Genomic DNA, 15,335 nt, shown 5'->3' with positions numbered 1-15,335 from the left:
CCTATATAAACATATCAAAGATAGAATAAAGCTTAAAACAGGAACTAATACTGTTCCAAACTAACATTTGGAAAGTCATGGTATCATTGCACAAAGTCAGCATGGTTTTGTGAAGGGGAAATCATGTCTGACGAATCTATTAGAGTTTTTTGAGGATGTGACCAGTAGCATGGATAGGGGAGAACCAGTAGATGTGATATATCTGGACTTTAGTAAGGCATTTGATAAGGTTCCACACAGAAGATTAGTGTATAAAATTAAAGAGCACGGTGTAGGAGGTATGGTATTAAGGTATGGTATTAAGGTGGATAGAGAATTAGTTGAGGGACAGGAAGCAAAGAATAGGAATAAATGGGTTCTTTTCAGAATGGCAGACAGTGACTAGTGGGATACCGCAGGGCTCAGTGCTGGGGCTACAGTTGTTTATAATATATATCAACGACTTAGATGTGGGAATAGATAGCAGTATCTCAAAATTTGCACAAGATATGAAGTTGGAGGATGCTAGGAGAGTGCAGGGAGATTTGGACAAGTTAGGCGAGTGGGCCAGGATGTGGCAGATGCAGTATAATGTGGATAAATGCGAAGATATCCACTGTAGAGGTAAGAACAGGAAAGAGGATCATTATGAAAAGAACCCATTTATTCCTATTCTTTGCTTCCTGTCCCTCAACTAATTCTCTATCCCGACAGATTTGCGCCTCCAATTCTCTCAGACTATTGGGTGGTCTATAATACAAGCCCATTAGTGTGCTCACACTAGTCTGTTCCTTAGCTCCACCCATATGGCCTCTGTAGGCGAATTCACAGTGCTGTCCTATCTAAGCACGGCTGTGATATTTTCCCTGACTAGTAATGCTATTTCTCCTCCTTTCCCCTCTCACGTCTGAAACATCAGAACCCCTGTTCCAGTCCTACCCCTCCTGCTACCATGTCTTACTAATAGCAATAATGCCATAATCCCACATGCAAGTCCATGCCCTAAGCTCATCTGCCTTCCCGGCAATACTCCTCGCACTGAAATAGATGCATCTGAGATCATTTCTAACATGATTTATTCATGACAGTAAGTCCTGATTCTGAATCTGAGTGCTATGGTACCACCTACCAGATGATAGAAGGGAGAGAAGTTTACATGAGGGGTGTGTGAAGTCCTTCACAATGTTTATTGCTTTCCACATGTATCGTGTGTTGTAGTTGTCCGTCATGGTAGGAAGAGAACCCCGTGATCTTTTCCGCGGGGTCTTACGGTCTGAGGTGGTATGACTTCCAAACCAGGTGGTGATGCAATTGTTCAGAATGTTCTTACTACATCCTCTGTAGAATGTAGTGAGGATGGAGGGTGGGAGATGTACTTTCCTCAGCCTTTGCAGGAAGTAGAGGCACTGCTGGGCTTTCTTGGTGTTAAGGGACCAGGTAAGATTCTCTGCCAAGAGCACTCCAAAGAATTTGATATTCTTAACTCCTCAATGGTCAGCGGTGAGTGATCCCCATGGGCTCTCCTGAAGGCAGAAGGAAGGGAAGGGAATGGGGAGCAAGAGGAAGAAAGAGAGGGGGTTGAGGGAAAGTGAGAGACCAGGAGAAAGGGTTATTGGAGAAGTCTATATTGATGCCATTTGGTTGGACACTGCCCAGATGGAATATAACGTGTTGTTCCTCCAATTTACTATTAGCCTCAACCAGGCAGTACATGTGGTCATGGACAGACATATTAGCATAGCAATGGGGTGTGGAATTAAAGTGGTTAGCCACTAGGAGATCCTTGCTGTTGCAGTAGACGATCCTCACCTAAAACCCTACCAGCCTTCATATTCAACATATTCTCCACAACTTCTACCACCGATTACCTGATTCTATGGCCAGACTCTCTATCCCCTCACCACTTTCCAGAGAGATCATTCTGATTCCCTCGACAATTCATTCCTTCCCACCAGTCACCCCATCACCCACATTTATCCTGTAAAAAGTACTATACATTCACCTACACTTCCCCCCTCACCACCATTCGGGGCCCAAACTGCTTCCAAGTGAAGTTGTAGGGGTTAGGTCATTTACTGGTGCTCTTTCTATCCCTTCCCTGTCTGCTTTCACACAAATGTGATAAATTCTTGCCTCGTCCCTTATCTAACCAATTAGCACCTTTTGTTGGTCTGGATTCAGCCGGCACTGTCTGAATTCTGAGACTTTTTTTTATATTTCCTGCTTCGGGCTCATTCTGCTTATTCCTTGAAGAACGGTCAGGCCTGAAACATCAGTAATATATTTTTGCTTTTTATGGATGCCAAAAAGACCAGCAGAGTTCTTCAAGCATTTTGGTGTGTTTTTATTGTCCTCCCATATGAGCTTCCGATGCCTCAACCATGAACTCTCACCTAGTTCCTGCTGCCTGCTCATCCAAGCTCCCGACGTCCCTGCTGTCCGCCCATCAAAGCTCCTGACACCATGACCACCCACCCCTCCAAGCTCTCGATGCTCCAACCACTCTCCCATCCAAGTTCCCGACTCCCCGACCATCTGTCCGTCCGAGCTCCCGACGTCCTAACCATCCACCTGTTGGGTATAAGCCCGCCCTACTATACATCATGACGCCTACATCATGATGTCATCCCTCCATATATACATATATATATCTCTGTATGTCAGTAGCCATGTTAATCTGATGGTATTAAAGAATGAGAAAGCACCACATCTCCGAGTCCTAATTGTGTAAGTGCATACACAACAGGGGCAACGAGGAACGAAACGAACCCTACGCATGCGCCATGCATCAACCAGGGGAAGAAAACAAAAGGAAAAAGGTAACTACCTAACGAGTTCCATGAGATCCCGCCAAAAGATGAAAGTGAAAATATGGAGGGATGGCGGAGGGAAAGTTCGGAGAATTCAATGAAGCAGATGAAAGTTGGGGTAGTTGCGTAGAACAGTTTAACCACTACTGCGTAGCCCATAATATTAATGAAGCTCCAGTAAACTGAAAATGTGCCTTATTCCTCAGTAAAAAGGGCAGCAAAACATTCGATCTCCTTAAAACCTTGCTGGGCCTGGAGGACCCAAGGATGAAGACATACACCGATTTATGCACAGCATTGGGGAACCACTTAAGCCCCAGACCACCAATTATGGCAGAGAGGCAACAATTCTATGAAAGAAAACAAATGCCAGGGAGGCAGTAAGTGAATACCTGGTAGCGTTGAGTAAACTGTCCAAGCACTGTCATTTTGAGCAGTTTCTAACCCAAACACTTTGAGACAGATTGGTGATGGGGTTGGCAGATCACCAGGCAAAGCAGAAATTACTGGCAATGGATGACGAAATAACTCTCGAGATCGCTTATAGAACTGCCTGCAGCTCTGAAATGGCAGCCAAAAATTTGGATGTGAGCCTACAAGACCCTCTGGTCAGGAGGTCTTCCCCCTCCCCCAACAGTGCTTCTGTTGCAGGAGGTACAACCATCGACCAGAAAACTGTTTCTTCAAAAATTCCAAATGTCACCATTGCAACAAAAAGGACTTATCAAAGCTAGATGTCCACCAATTAAAGAAACAGTAAAAGGCAGGTGGACTCCAAATAGTGATAAGCACCAAGCCGAAGTCAAAGCACCAACAGAGAGAGAGAGAGAGAGAGAGAGAGAGAGAGAGAGAGAGAGAGAGCAGCCCTAGCAACAATAATAACAGCTCTGAGGGCGACAAAACAACAGCTGAAGTCTTAAACATCTGAGATAAACGAGAAAAGCACTTCAGTCTATATTCAGCTGAAAATAAACAAGGAACCTCTGAAAGTGGAGCTCGACACAGGGGCTGAAGTGTCTCTCATGCCATTACATTTAAAGCTACCACATCTGGTGAAAGCAGCTGGAGTAATACTGAGATCTGTTACTGGAGACAAAGTGTTTGGAAAATATACAGTCAAGGTAGAATACAAGCAACAACAACCAAAAACACTCTCTACTTCATAGATACTCAGGGACCCGCACTTTTTGGAAGAAAATGGTGACAACACATTCCCCTAGACTGGCTGGAAATCAGTTCAATACTGAATGTAAAGCACGAAGGCAACACCCAGCCAGAACTCAACAAAATCCTCAACGACCACGCAGTGGTTTTCCAACAAGGGTTGGGAAGGATCAAAGGGGTTCAAGCCAAACTCCAATTAAAAGAGAATGTGGAACCAAAGTTCATCAAAGCCAGTACAGTCCCATTTGCAATGAAAGTAAAAATTGAAGCTGAGTTAAATAGACTAAAAGATGAAGGCATCTTAGAACCAATAGAATAGAGTGATTGGGCAGAGCCCATCATACCTGTATGCAAAGCAAACGGTGAGATTTGTATTTGCAGCGATTACAAAGTCACCATCAATCAGGCACGAAAAGTACCAGAACTTCCCATGCACAAAGCAGAACTATTCCAAGTAGTAAACGGAGGGAAGAAATTCACAAAACTAGATTTGTCACAGGCATACCAACAAATAGACTTCGACAAAGAATCAAGGCAATATGTGACAATCAATGCCCACCTGGGACTGTTCACCTAGACACGCAGGTCATACGGAATCTCAGCAACACCTCTGATGTCCAAATTACTACACAGAATCTCAGTAGGATGTTACCTCGATGATATCATCATCACGGGCCAAAACAACATGGATCACTTACAAAACCTTGGAAAGATCTTAAGCAGACTACAACAGGCCAATATGTCTTCATGTTGCCCTCAGTAACAAACTTGGGATTTGCAGTCGACAAGTAGGGGTACGAATGGATCTGGCGGCCACAGAAGCCGTTCGTAATGCCCCATATCCAACCAACAAGTCGGAATTCCAGTCCTTTCTAGGTCTTATAAATCACTATCGGAAACATATCCCTAACCTGTCTACACCCTGTACCCCCTAAACCACTTACTCAAGAAAGATCAAAAATGGTACTGGAATACGGAAACTAAAAACATAGTTGATTGACTAAAGGAAATATTAATGTCAACAAATGAGGTTCTGATCCCCTACGACCCAAACAAGGAAGTGACTCTAGCCGTTGATGCTTCACCAGTAGGTCTGGGAGCAGGATTGTCCCAAACCACAGTGAAGGGTGGAGCAACCAGTGGCATCTGTTTCACGGACATTAACTACGAGCGAACGCAATTACGCACAACGGGAAAAAGGAAAGATTAGCAATAATTTTTGGTGTAAAAAGATTCCATCAATATCTCTACGGAAGAACTTCCACCCTAATCACTGACAACAAACCTCTAAATTTGATTCTGGGCCCCCAGAAAGAGATACCAATATTAGCTGCAGCCAAAATTCAAAGATGGGCCATGCTACTAGCCACATACAACTACGAGGTAAAACATAAACCAGGAACACTCAACATGTGGATGCCTTATCACGCTTATCACTACCCAAAACAGAACAAAAAGAAGAAATTATTAAATGAACAGCAGAAGCAGCATCTAATCAACCAAGAACAACTGCCAATTACAGCCCAGATGATTGGCAAAGAAACCCAAAATGAGGCAACGATAAGCAAAGTTTTATCCTTCACCCTTAATGGATAACCAGAATCTGAGGTCATACCCAAAGACCTGAAAACTTACTTCACACGCCGCCATGAACTCTCAGTTGAAGAACGATGTTTACTATGGGGTACCCGTACCCTTATCCCGGCCAAATGGCAAAACACCAAATTATCAGAGCTGTACCACAACCATCCAGGAATGGTACGAATGAAAGCGCTGGCCCAGATACATGTTCGGTGGCCATCAAGACACAGACGTAGAAACAAGTGAGAGAATGCAAAATAGGTCAGTCAATGCAGCCAAAAATGCAGCAGGCAGAGGCTAACCCATGGAAATGGCCTTCCAAACCCTAGCATCATATTTGCATAAACTTCACGGGGCCATTCATGGGTGAGACTTTCCTTATAACATTACATTCCAAATGGCCAGTAGTTTCGCATATGAAAAACACCAAAGCCTATTCTGCAATTGAACGTCTATGGGCCTCATGAATTGGTCACAGACAATGGGCCCCAGTTTACATCAGAACCTTATAAGAGAAGTAGGGTTATATCAGATCATTCTTTATTGGGTTTTTTTTCTTGTGCAAGTTTGGAAGTGGTACGTTCATCCTACAGACGGAGCTGATAGGGTGGGGTGGGGTTTTTGTTTTTTTTATATACTTATACAAATTTATTCTTCTTGGATTGTATGTTGATTTTTTAATGATTCTTTAAATAAATAAAGTTTTTTTTTAAAAAAAGAACCTTTTAAGAGATTTATGTACGACGACAATATCAGGCATGTTTTGTTGGTACCCTATCACCCAAGTACTAATTGGGAAGCAGAACGCTTTGTGCAAACATTCAAGAAGGTGATGAAAACCAAGAAGCTTCTAAAAACCTCCTGGACTCATAAGATTGCAGATTTCCTTTTTGGGTACAGAAACGCACAACATTCTACCACAAAATTCCCCCCAACGGAATTAATGCTTGGCCACAACCTGCGGACAAGGACAACCTGCGGATCTGGGCCTCCATATAGTAAAATCAACCTTGCCACAAACTTTACCTAGAGCACTGGAAGTGGGCGAGAGAGTGCTGACATAAGATTACAGACAATACAAAGACCCATGGGTGGTAGGAGTGATCCTACAAAAGTTGAGACCCTGCTCATACTCTATTCTATTGGGGGACAGACTGTGGAAATGACACATTGACCAATTGCAAGCATTGTCTGTCTGACAATAAAGTCCACAAACTACCTCACAACCTGGAGGAGGTAGAACCAGACCTGCCATGGAGTATGACTGGCCCCACCCCCCTCTCATGGTCTGCAATAAGCCAACCCCGGATTTAGATTCTGTTACTCTTTTGGAGAATGAATTTGCCAGGTTGTAGGTGGAATTCCCCACAATAATTACACCGCAATTCATCTCGGTGATGCCGAAACATGGGGTCAACAACACATACCAACAGAAGGGCCTCCACTACATGCCGGAGCTCGCATGCTCCCTCCAGATAAACTTCATCTGGCCAAAGGAGTTTGAAAGGATGGAGGACATGGATATCGTACAAGGGTCTGATAGCTCCTGGGCCTCCCCACTCCACATGGTGCCCAAGACCGTAGGCGGATGGAGACCCTGTGGTGAATACTGCAGGTTAAACGAGGTGACTGCACCGGATCGCTACATGGTACTGCATTTATCATCCAACCTGCAGGGAAAATGTTGCACAGACTTTCCAATGTTTAAAGGACAGTGGGAAACGCGATCTCGACTTTACCTTCATACACCTAGACGACATGCTTATCCCTAGCCATAGTTGTCAGGAATATCTTTCCCACCTGTGCCAGCTTTTCACTTATTTGAACGAGTTTGGGCTGTCCATCAACCCAGCCGAGTGTCAATTTGGGTTAGCGACCATTGACTTTCTAGCCCATAATATCACAAACATGGAGCAAAGCCACTACCGGCAAAGGTCGAGACGATCCGGCCATCACTAAGCCCAGCACTGTTAAAGACCTCCAGGAGTTCGTTGGAATGGTGGACTTTCATTGCCAGTTTCTATCATCAGTAGGCTCACATCATGTGCCCCTCTTTGTCCTGGTGTCAGGCAAGGCACGGGATGTCACTTGGGATGAAGGATCGTCGGCAGCATTCAAGAACACCAAGGAAGCACTGGATAATGCTGCATTGCTGGTCCATCCAAGAATGGACATCCCGACATCCCCTGACAGTGGATGCGTCCAGTACGGTAGTAGGAGGGGTGGTTGAACAGTACATCAATGGGCATTCAAAATGATTGGCTTTCTTCAGTAAGCCCCTAAAATCACCAGATGGTCCGGATGGTGGCCAACAGATTTGTGTGACATGGCCATCGAAAACAGGTCAGCAATTGGATGAAGACATCCACTCATTGCCAGACATCCAACATCCAGCAACACACAAAAGCCCCACTACAATCTTTAGATCTGATGTATCGGAGGTTTGACCACGCCCTTGATGGTTCCAGGAGAATTTGTATCAGACTCATGAGGACAGGAGTAGACACCTGCAGTGGTCCTAAGCCAGCTCAGCAAGAAGTTCTGTTCTTTAGCGCCCATACTGACATCAACATGATCAGACCAGGTCCTACATACCCTAGAACTTGCAGGTCTGCAAGTACATTTTCGTACAAAAAGGAGCACACTGAGCACCATTACAGCATCCGTATGAGGGTCCCTTCAAGGTACTATGACCCAATGGTTCCACGAACAATTGACATCAGAGGGAAAGAGGAAGCTTTTGCAATTGACCATCTCAAACCTGCCCATCTGGATCTGGACGGACCAGTTGTGTTTCAGGAGCTTTGATGGAGGGCCACCCAAACAAAAAAATTACAGACTTTGTGGGTCCACAGCAGGATTGCCAATTCTTGGGGGGGGAGGGGGGGGGTCATGTGGCACCCACTTACCAGAAAGCGAACCAGCTCCCTAAATGGTGGGTGTGTTGTGGAAAACATGGGAAATTGACCTGCATCCAACACAGTTTTTTAATCTGGGCTGATGACATCACTGGTTATGTCACTTCCTGTCTATGTGACAGAGACAATGGAAGTGTCAGTCTTGCACTAGACTCCATAGCGTGTACATCAACTCGACAACGTGTACAGCAATTCCACAACACGTACACTGATGTCTATAATAGCTCAGTATAGAAGGTGTAATTGTGTTAATTTTATGGTAATTACTGTTTGTAACCTTGTATTTTCTTGTTTCCTACATTTCTAGGCAGGAGAATCCAAACATTTCAACGCCATACTGGAAACTTTGAAAAAGACCCTGGAAGCAAAGGGGTTTCAAGAGTTCTGGAAGCTGATTGTACAAGGTGGGAACCACTAACAAGTTGGAGATTTTGAGAGACTGAGAGGTTTGTTGGGGATCACTGAGTTTGGGGCCCAGGCAACTGTAGACATTTCCAATACAGGTGCTCCTCAACTTACAATGGGGTTACATTCCACAAACCCATCACAAGTTGAAAAAATTGTAAGTCAATAAAGAATATTGCACCTACCATTTTTTTAAATTACATTTTGAATGGCCTCATCATTGAAAAAAACCATTAATGTACACAGCTGAAAGCACACTGGGCATGAAGAATGTTTGAAACATATAACTAAAATTAATTGCTGGATGGTGGGGGAAGCTAAAGCAACAGGGTCATCAATTTCACTCTTCTGAGGATGCATGAGAACTGCATCATGAGAGAGGAGCGAATGGCATATCGCAAATGCGGGAACAGATTGGAATTCAAAATTGAAAGTACAGATTCAAACCATCATAACTTTGAAAAATTGTAAGATGGACCATCGTAAGTAGGGGAGCACCTGCAATGTCAAATGTTGAAAAGTAAGAGATCAGAGTGTCTGGATCCTGAAACATTCTTAAACTAGAGCCAATTGGAAAAAGGTGTTAGCCTTGAAAGAATTTAATTGGAATTTACAACCAAAATGTTGAGTTATGGATCATTGCTTAATGGTGGAAATAGGTGGTATTTATTGGTGGAGGGTTGCAAGATCTGCCCCTATCACCTGGACGATGACCCTGTCTCTTTGCCTCAGACATTTGGAAGGAAAGTGATGGTTACTGGCTCGGGAGCAAGAGTTTGCTGCATGAATTGAAGACAATATCTTGGTATTTATAGCATTTAGCACCTTGGATATATGATCTAGAAGCAGGAGTAGGTCATTCAGATCTGAGACCTTGTCAAACTCTACTGACTGTGGTTGAAATAGACTGCATGGTTTTATGAAGTATGGCTTAAGGCTTTCTGGAATTACTTCCTCTGATCCTTTGTGTTTCATGGGTTCTTGTACATTTGTAGTTGATCTATATGGAATATACAACCTAAGTGTAATCTTCACTCCTGTCTCTTCATTACAGATGCCGTGTCTCTCATCACAAATGATGAAGAAAGAGGAAGTACAGTGACCAGTGATGAGGCCAAAAAGGTCAAACTAACATTTTGTGATAACTTGTGTCCATGTCAGTCAAATGGTTGCTGAGTTTTACAGACAGTAACTGTTGTTTACCGTCAATTTAATTGCAGTCCTGTTCAGGCGCAGCTGAATAAAGCAGGCCAGTAATCAAATCATACAGTAGAACATTACAGCACATAAAAACCCTTCAGCCCCGAAGTTGTACTGATCCAAGGGAAACCTACTCCACACAATCTAATTTTTCCCAACCTCACACCCACAACCCTCTGTTTTTTCTTACATCCATGTGCCTGTCTAATCCTCCACCACCACTCCCGGCCATGAATTCCAGTTTGTTCGGTGGATCACGCAAAACGACGACACTCAAACTTTCGTCCTGGTCAGACTGATTTATTCTGCAGAATTGTGAACGCTTTCTCTGTAAGCAACAAGCAGAGACTGATTCACTTATGTTTCACTACATTCCTTTGTTCAGTCTCCACATGGGTCAAATTACATTTGGCCCAATCAAAAGTTTACACAATACATTCTTACCCAATGCAATTGCTTCCATACACATTAGGTTACAACATAAGATTGACAGCCTCTTATCAGACATTGCTCAAGCTAATTGGTTCAAAATAAATTCCTATAGTTAGTTGTTGAGCTAATTGCTCCCTTTGAATTGCCTCACCCGCCTTACTAAAATTCTGTGAAATCTCACTGGCTTTTAACCCCTTCCTTCCTCACACCCACTACTCTTATGTATAAAAAAAACTTTCTTCTGACATCTTCCCTCCACTTTCCTCCACCCATGTTCAACAGATGTCCTCTGGTATTTTCTAATGTCACCCCCAGGTACTGACTATCCACTTTATCTATGCCCATGATATAAATTATTAAGTCACCTCTCATCATTCCAAAGACAAAAACCTTAGCTCTGTTAACCTTGCCTCATAAGACACATTCTACAATCCAGATAGTATCCTGGCAAATCTTCTCTGCACCCTCTCCAAAGCATATATATCCTTTCTGTAATGAGGTGACCAGAATTGAAAGCAAATCTCCAAGTCTGGGCTAACCAGAGTTTTATAGAGCTGCAACATTACCTCACGGCTCTTGAACTCAATCCAACCATTGAAGCCCAACATAATGAATACCTTCTTAACCACCTTATCAACTTGCACGGCAACCTTGAGAGATCTAAAGGTTTGATTTGCTTTTCATCTGATTATGGTACCAATAGCTTGATTATTTAAAGAAGGGAAAAAAAGGGGATACAAAGACAAAAGTTACTAAGTGCAAAGGTGGAGAACAAAGAGGTCGGTCGGGCTGAGCGATCATCTTCAAGCCTTTCAATTTCCACATTGTGTCTCAGCTCACAAAGCATTCATAATAAGGCAGATGAATTAACTGGGCAGTGTTGGTCCCTGATTATTTGTCATATATGTAGGATGAGAATGTTGATGGTGTGTTTAGTAAGATTGCCAAAGACAAAAATTGGTCAGTGAAGAAGATTGTCTAAGGTCACAGATATGGATCAACTGGGAGAGTGGGCAAAGGAATTGGTAGATGGAATTTAATTCAAACTAGTGGTGCATCACAGGGTTTGATGCTGGGCCACAGTGCTGTTTGTCATATAGATAGAACAACGGACAGCAGGGCTCGTCTACTAAGACTATCAGTGGAACTGAGGAATGGGAAAGGAATGACATGGAACAATATAGCACAATGCAGGCTGTTCGACCCATGGTGTACACCCATTCCACAACAATCTAATTTTTCATTCCCTCACACCCAAAACCTTTTATTTTTCTTACAACTATATGCCTATGCAAGTGTACGGCTCCATGTGGTTTGAGAGGTGCTGCAGCTGGCCTCATTTCCTACAAACAGATGTTGTGGGGATACTTCTTCCAGGAACAACTGTGACTGTCGTAAAAACCCATAGGGTTAACAGATATCATTCCCTATTTCACCACCGTCCTTACCCACTTTAGCCAGTTAATTGGTTCTTCATTAACTTTGTTCTGAAATGGCTCAGCAAGACTCGTTAAAAGTTAAAAGAATGAAATTCAACAATATCGGACGATGCTTCCGTTGTAAACAAGAAATTAGAACAATATTACACGTAATTTGGACATGTTCAAGAGTGAAAACTTTTTGGCAGGAATTAAATTTAATATTAAATAGAATTACAAAAGAGATACCAAAAGATCCAGAAATCTTCCTGTTAAACAACATAAAAGACAAAGAATTGGACCTAAAATTAGACAGGGTCCAAAAGAGATTTATTATGTTCACGCTCGCAGCAGCAAAAAGGGGCACAATGACAACGTGGAAAACGGAGGCAACCTTAAAAATACAGCAATAGAAATGAACAAGTGCATTTCATTAACAAAAATTACCTACAATCTAAAAGACAAATATGCTTTATTTGAACAATTTTGGGAACCGTACATAGAGTTTATTAGAAACCACCGGTTTCAGGCGCCATCTCTTAAAATGATAAGATACAAGTACGAAAATACCTAAATATGGAATTTTGGACGACACGATTTCTTTTTCTTCTTTTCTTTTGTGTTCTTTTATTGTTTATTTATTTTTCTTCTTTTTATTTCTTACTTTATGTTATATGGGGTGGGGATGGTGAGAGGAAGGGGGGAAAATTGAAAATGTCATTGTATATTCTTATGATGAAAATCTGTGTACACAGATACACAATCCTTTATCCAGTCATCTAAAATTCAGAAAGCTATAAAATCCGGCAAGTGGGGAAAGAGACGGCAGCGTGAGTCGTGCGGGCGAGAGACCAGCAACGCAAGTCGGGCGGGCGAGAGATGGGCAGCGCAAGTCGGGTGGGCAAGAGACCGGGAGCACGAGTCGAGCGGGTGAGAAACTGGCAGCGCGAGTCGGGCGGGCGAAGGGGGTAGACTGGCAGCACAAGTCGGGCGGGGGGGGGTGAGACGGCAGTGCAACTGGAAGCGGGTGGGAGTGGATACGGCAGCACAATTCGGGTGGGCTTAAATCTGTCTTTCCGAAATCCGGAAAAATCCAAAATTTGGAACGCACTGTCCCCCAAAGGTTGCGGAAAAAGGATTGTGTACCTGTATTGTTAGACACGTGGTTCACGGTGAAGTTTTAAATGAAGATTATTTTAAAAAGCAAGACTCGAGAGGTAAGTGACCATCTTGACAGTGGCAGTTACTTTACATAAATGAATAAATAAGAATCTGTTTCAGTTTATTGTATTTTCACATGGTTCTGAGTTGTTTTGGTCTCATTTGCAGTTTCTCATACCAGATGAAATGTTGGTGGAAGAATTGGCGGTGAGCAATGATGAAGGAGACGTGGATGATCTGGTTAGTGCTGTGATAAACTGCATCACATTTTCTGCTTTACATTCCCAAGATGGAAAGTTCAGATCCTATTTATAACATTATAGTCTCCCCACTGTTCTTAATTACACTTTGTCGCTGATAACCTGCTGATGGTCGCATTTATGATCGTTAATTGGGGTTGCTCAAACGAAAAAAGATTTAAAATGTGCTCAGAATGTCAATGTTACCTTTTCATGTCAATGAAATAGAAAATTCTTCTAATAAAATATATTATACTGTCACAGAATTTGGATGACAGGAAATACACCTTGAGTTTACCTTTGACCAGAAACTTGACCAACTGCATAAATTGGAATTATAGCAAGAGTCCTGCAGCATGGAAACAGGCCCATTGTCCATGCCAAACCGCATGAGACCCATAAACCTCCCATCCCCTCCATCCATGGAGTTATCCAATTGTTTCTGAAAGGAAGCCCAACATTCATGCCTCTACCACTTTGTGTGGCAGCTCGTTCTATATGCCTTCTTGAGGGTGGCACGTAGCAGTTAGCGCAACGCCTATACAGTGCCATCGATCAGGATTGGGGTTCAAATCCCACACTATCTATATGGAGTTGGTACATTTTCCCCTTCCACTGTTCGGAATGTACTGGGGGTGTAGGTTAATTGAGTGTCAATTGGGCGACACAGCTCATGGGCTGAAATGGCCTGTTACCGTACTGTTACATCTAAATTTCTCTCCACTGGCCACCGAGACAGAGGTGCATCAAAGAAGAGGTACAAGGACTGCCTAAAGAAATCTCTTGGTGCCTTCCACATTGACCACCGCCAGTGGGCTGATATCGCCTCCAATCGTGCATCTTGGCGCCTCACAGTTCTGCGGGCAGCAACCTCCTTTGAAGAAGACCGCAGAGCCCACCTCACTGACAAAAGACAAAGGAGGAAAAACCCAACACCCAACCCCAACCCACCAATTTTCCCTTGCAACCCCTGCAACCATGTCTGCCTGTCCCGCGTCGGACTTGTCAGCCACAAACGAGCCTGCAGCTGACGTGGACATTACCCCTCCATAAATCTTCGTCCGCGAAGCCAAGCCAAAGAAAGAAAAAGAAGAAACATCTAAATTTAAATTAGTATTTTGTTAATTTAAATTTAAAACCTTCTAAATCCCACCTCCCTCAACTTAACAGTCATTCTCTTTTGTCTTGGAATTTCACTGATGACCTTATCAATGCCACTTCAGTAAGATCCCTTCTCAACTTCCTACACTCAAAGGAAAACAGGTGTCGTTTTTCCAGTCTCTCACAGTAACACAACTTCCCTAATCCTGGCAACAACTTTGTAAGCCTTTTCTTCAGAACCTTTCCCACCATTATCATGTCCTTCCTACAGCAAGGTGACCAGAACTGCACATGGTATTTCAACTGCGGCTCATGAACTTTTTGCATAACCGACATTGTATCCCACCATTTGTATTCACTGCCATGACTAATGAAGGCAAGTGTCCCAAATGCCATCTACCTGTGCTGCCATCTTTAAAGAGCTGTGTACCTGCTCTATAACACACTTTAGGGTACTGATACTAGCAGAGCAAGTCCTGCCATGTTTTGATTTACCCAAATGCAACATCTCTCACTTCTCTGAGTTGAACTGCATCTGCCATTCTAAAAGCAAGGAACCTAGTCCTGGACTTGAAGACACACCACTAGTCACAGTCTTCATTTTATTCTGGATGACCCTAATGTGGGGAATGTTAGCATATGCCTTACTAAAATCCATATACACCACATCCACCCCCTACTTTCAACAATTTATTTTGTCACCTCCTTGAAATTAGGCTCATGGGGCATGATTTGCCCCTCACAAAGCCACGCTGACTATCCCTGAGAAGACTCTGCTTCTCTAAATGCTTGTAAATCCTGTCCGTGAGAATCCTCTCCAATAGTTTAACCACCACCGACATAAGACTCACTGGTCTCTAATTCCTAACATTCTCCCTCCTACCTTTCTGAAACAAGGGGAACTCTTGCCATTCTCCCATCCTCCAG

The 15,335-nt window shown here is 43.2% G+C and overlaps 1 protein-coding gene and 1 long non-coding RNA gene across 9 annotated transcripts in view; one reads left to right on the top strand and one right to left on the bottom strand.

The window, feature by feature from the left end:
* LOC138762329 (uncharacterized) overlaps positions 1–8,544 on the bottom strand; it is a 55,170-nt gene extending 46,626 nt beyond the window's left edge. For all 4 annotated transcript variants that reach the window (XR_011356886.1, XR_011356887.1, XR_011356888.1 and 1 more), the window contains exon 1: positions 8,444–8,544. This is a non-coding gene — a long non-coding RNA (uncharacterized lncRNA). The remainder of the gene's footprint in view (positions 1–8,443) is intronic.
* The window catches only part of xrcc5 (X-ray repair complementing defective repair in Chinese hamster cells 5), a 144,719-nt gene that overhangs the window by 128,848 nt on the left and 536 nt on the right, over positions 1–15,335 (top strand). For 4 of the 5 annotated variants that reach the window (XM_069936097.1, XM_069936095.1, XM_069936096.1 and 1 more), the window contains 3 exons: positions 8,760–8,856; positions 9,912–9,979; positions 13,237–13,308. In XM_069936097.1, the coding sequence (XP_069792198.1) occupies positions 8,760–8,856; positions 9,912–9,979; positions 13,237–13,308 (237 nt within the window). Of the gene's footprint in view, positions 1–8,759; positions 8,857–9,911; positions 9,980–12,662; positions 12,838–13,236; positions 13,309–15,335 lie in introns of all 5 variants that reach the window. The other variant, XR_011356885.1, reaches the window with a different exon arrangement.

The sequence above is a fragment of the Narcine bancroftii genome, chromosome 4 (genome assembly GCF_036971445.1).
Source record: "Narcine bancroftii isolate sNarBan1 chromosome 4, sNarBan1.hap1, whole genome shotgun sequence".
In the NCBI taxonomy this organism is placed as follows: Eukaryota; Metazoa; Chordata; class Chondrichthyes; order Torpediniformes; family Narcinidae; genus Narcine; species Narcine bancroftii.
Note: the sequence above shows the minus strand (reverse complement) of the source record. Positions and strands in the feature narration are given on the sequence as shown.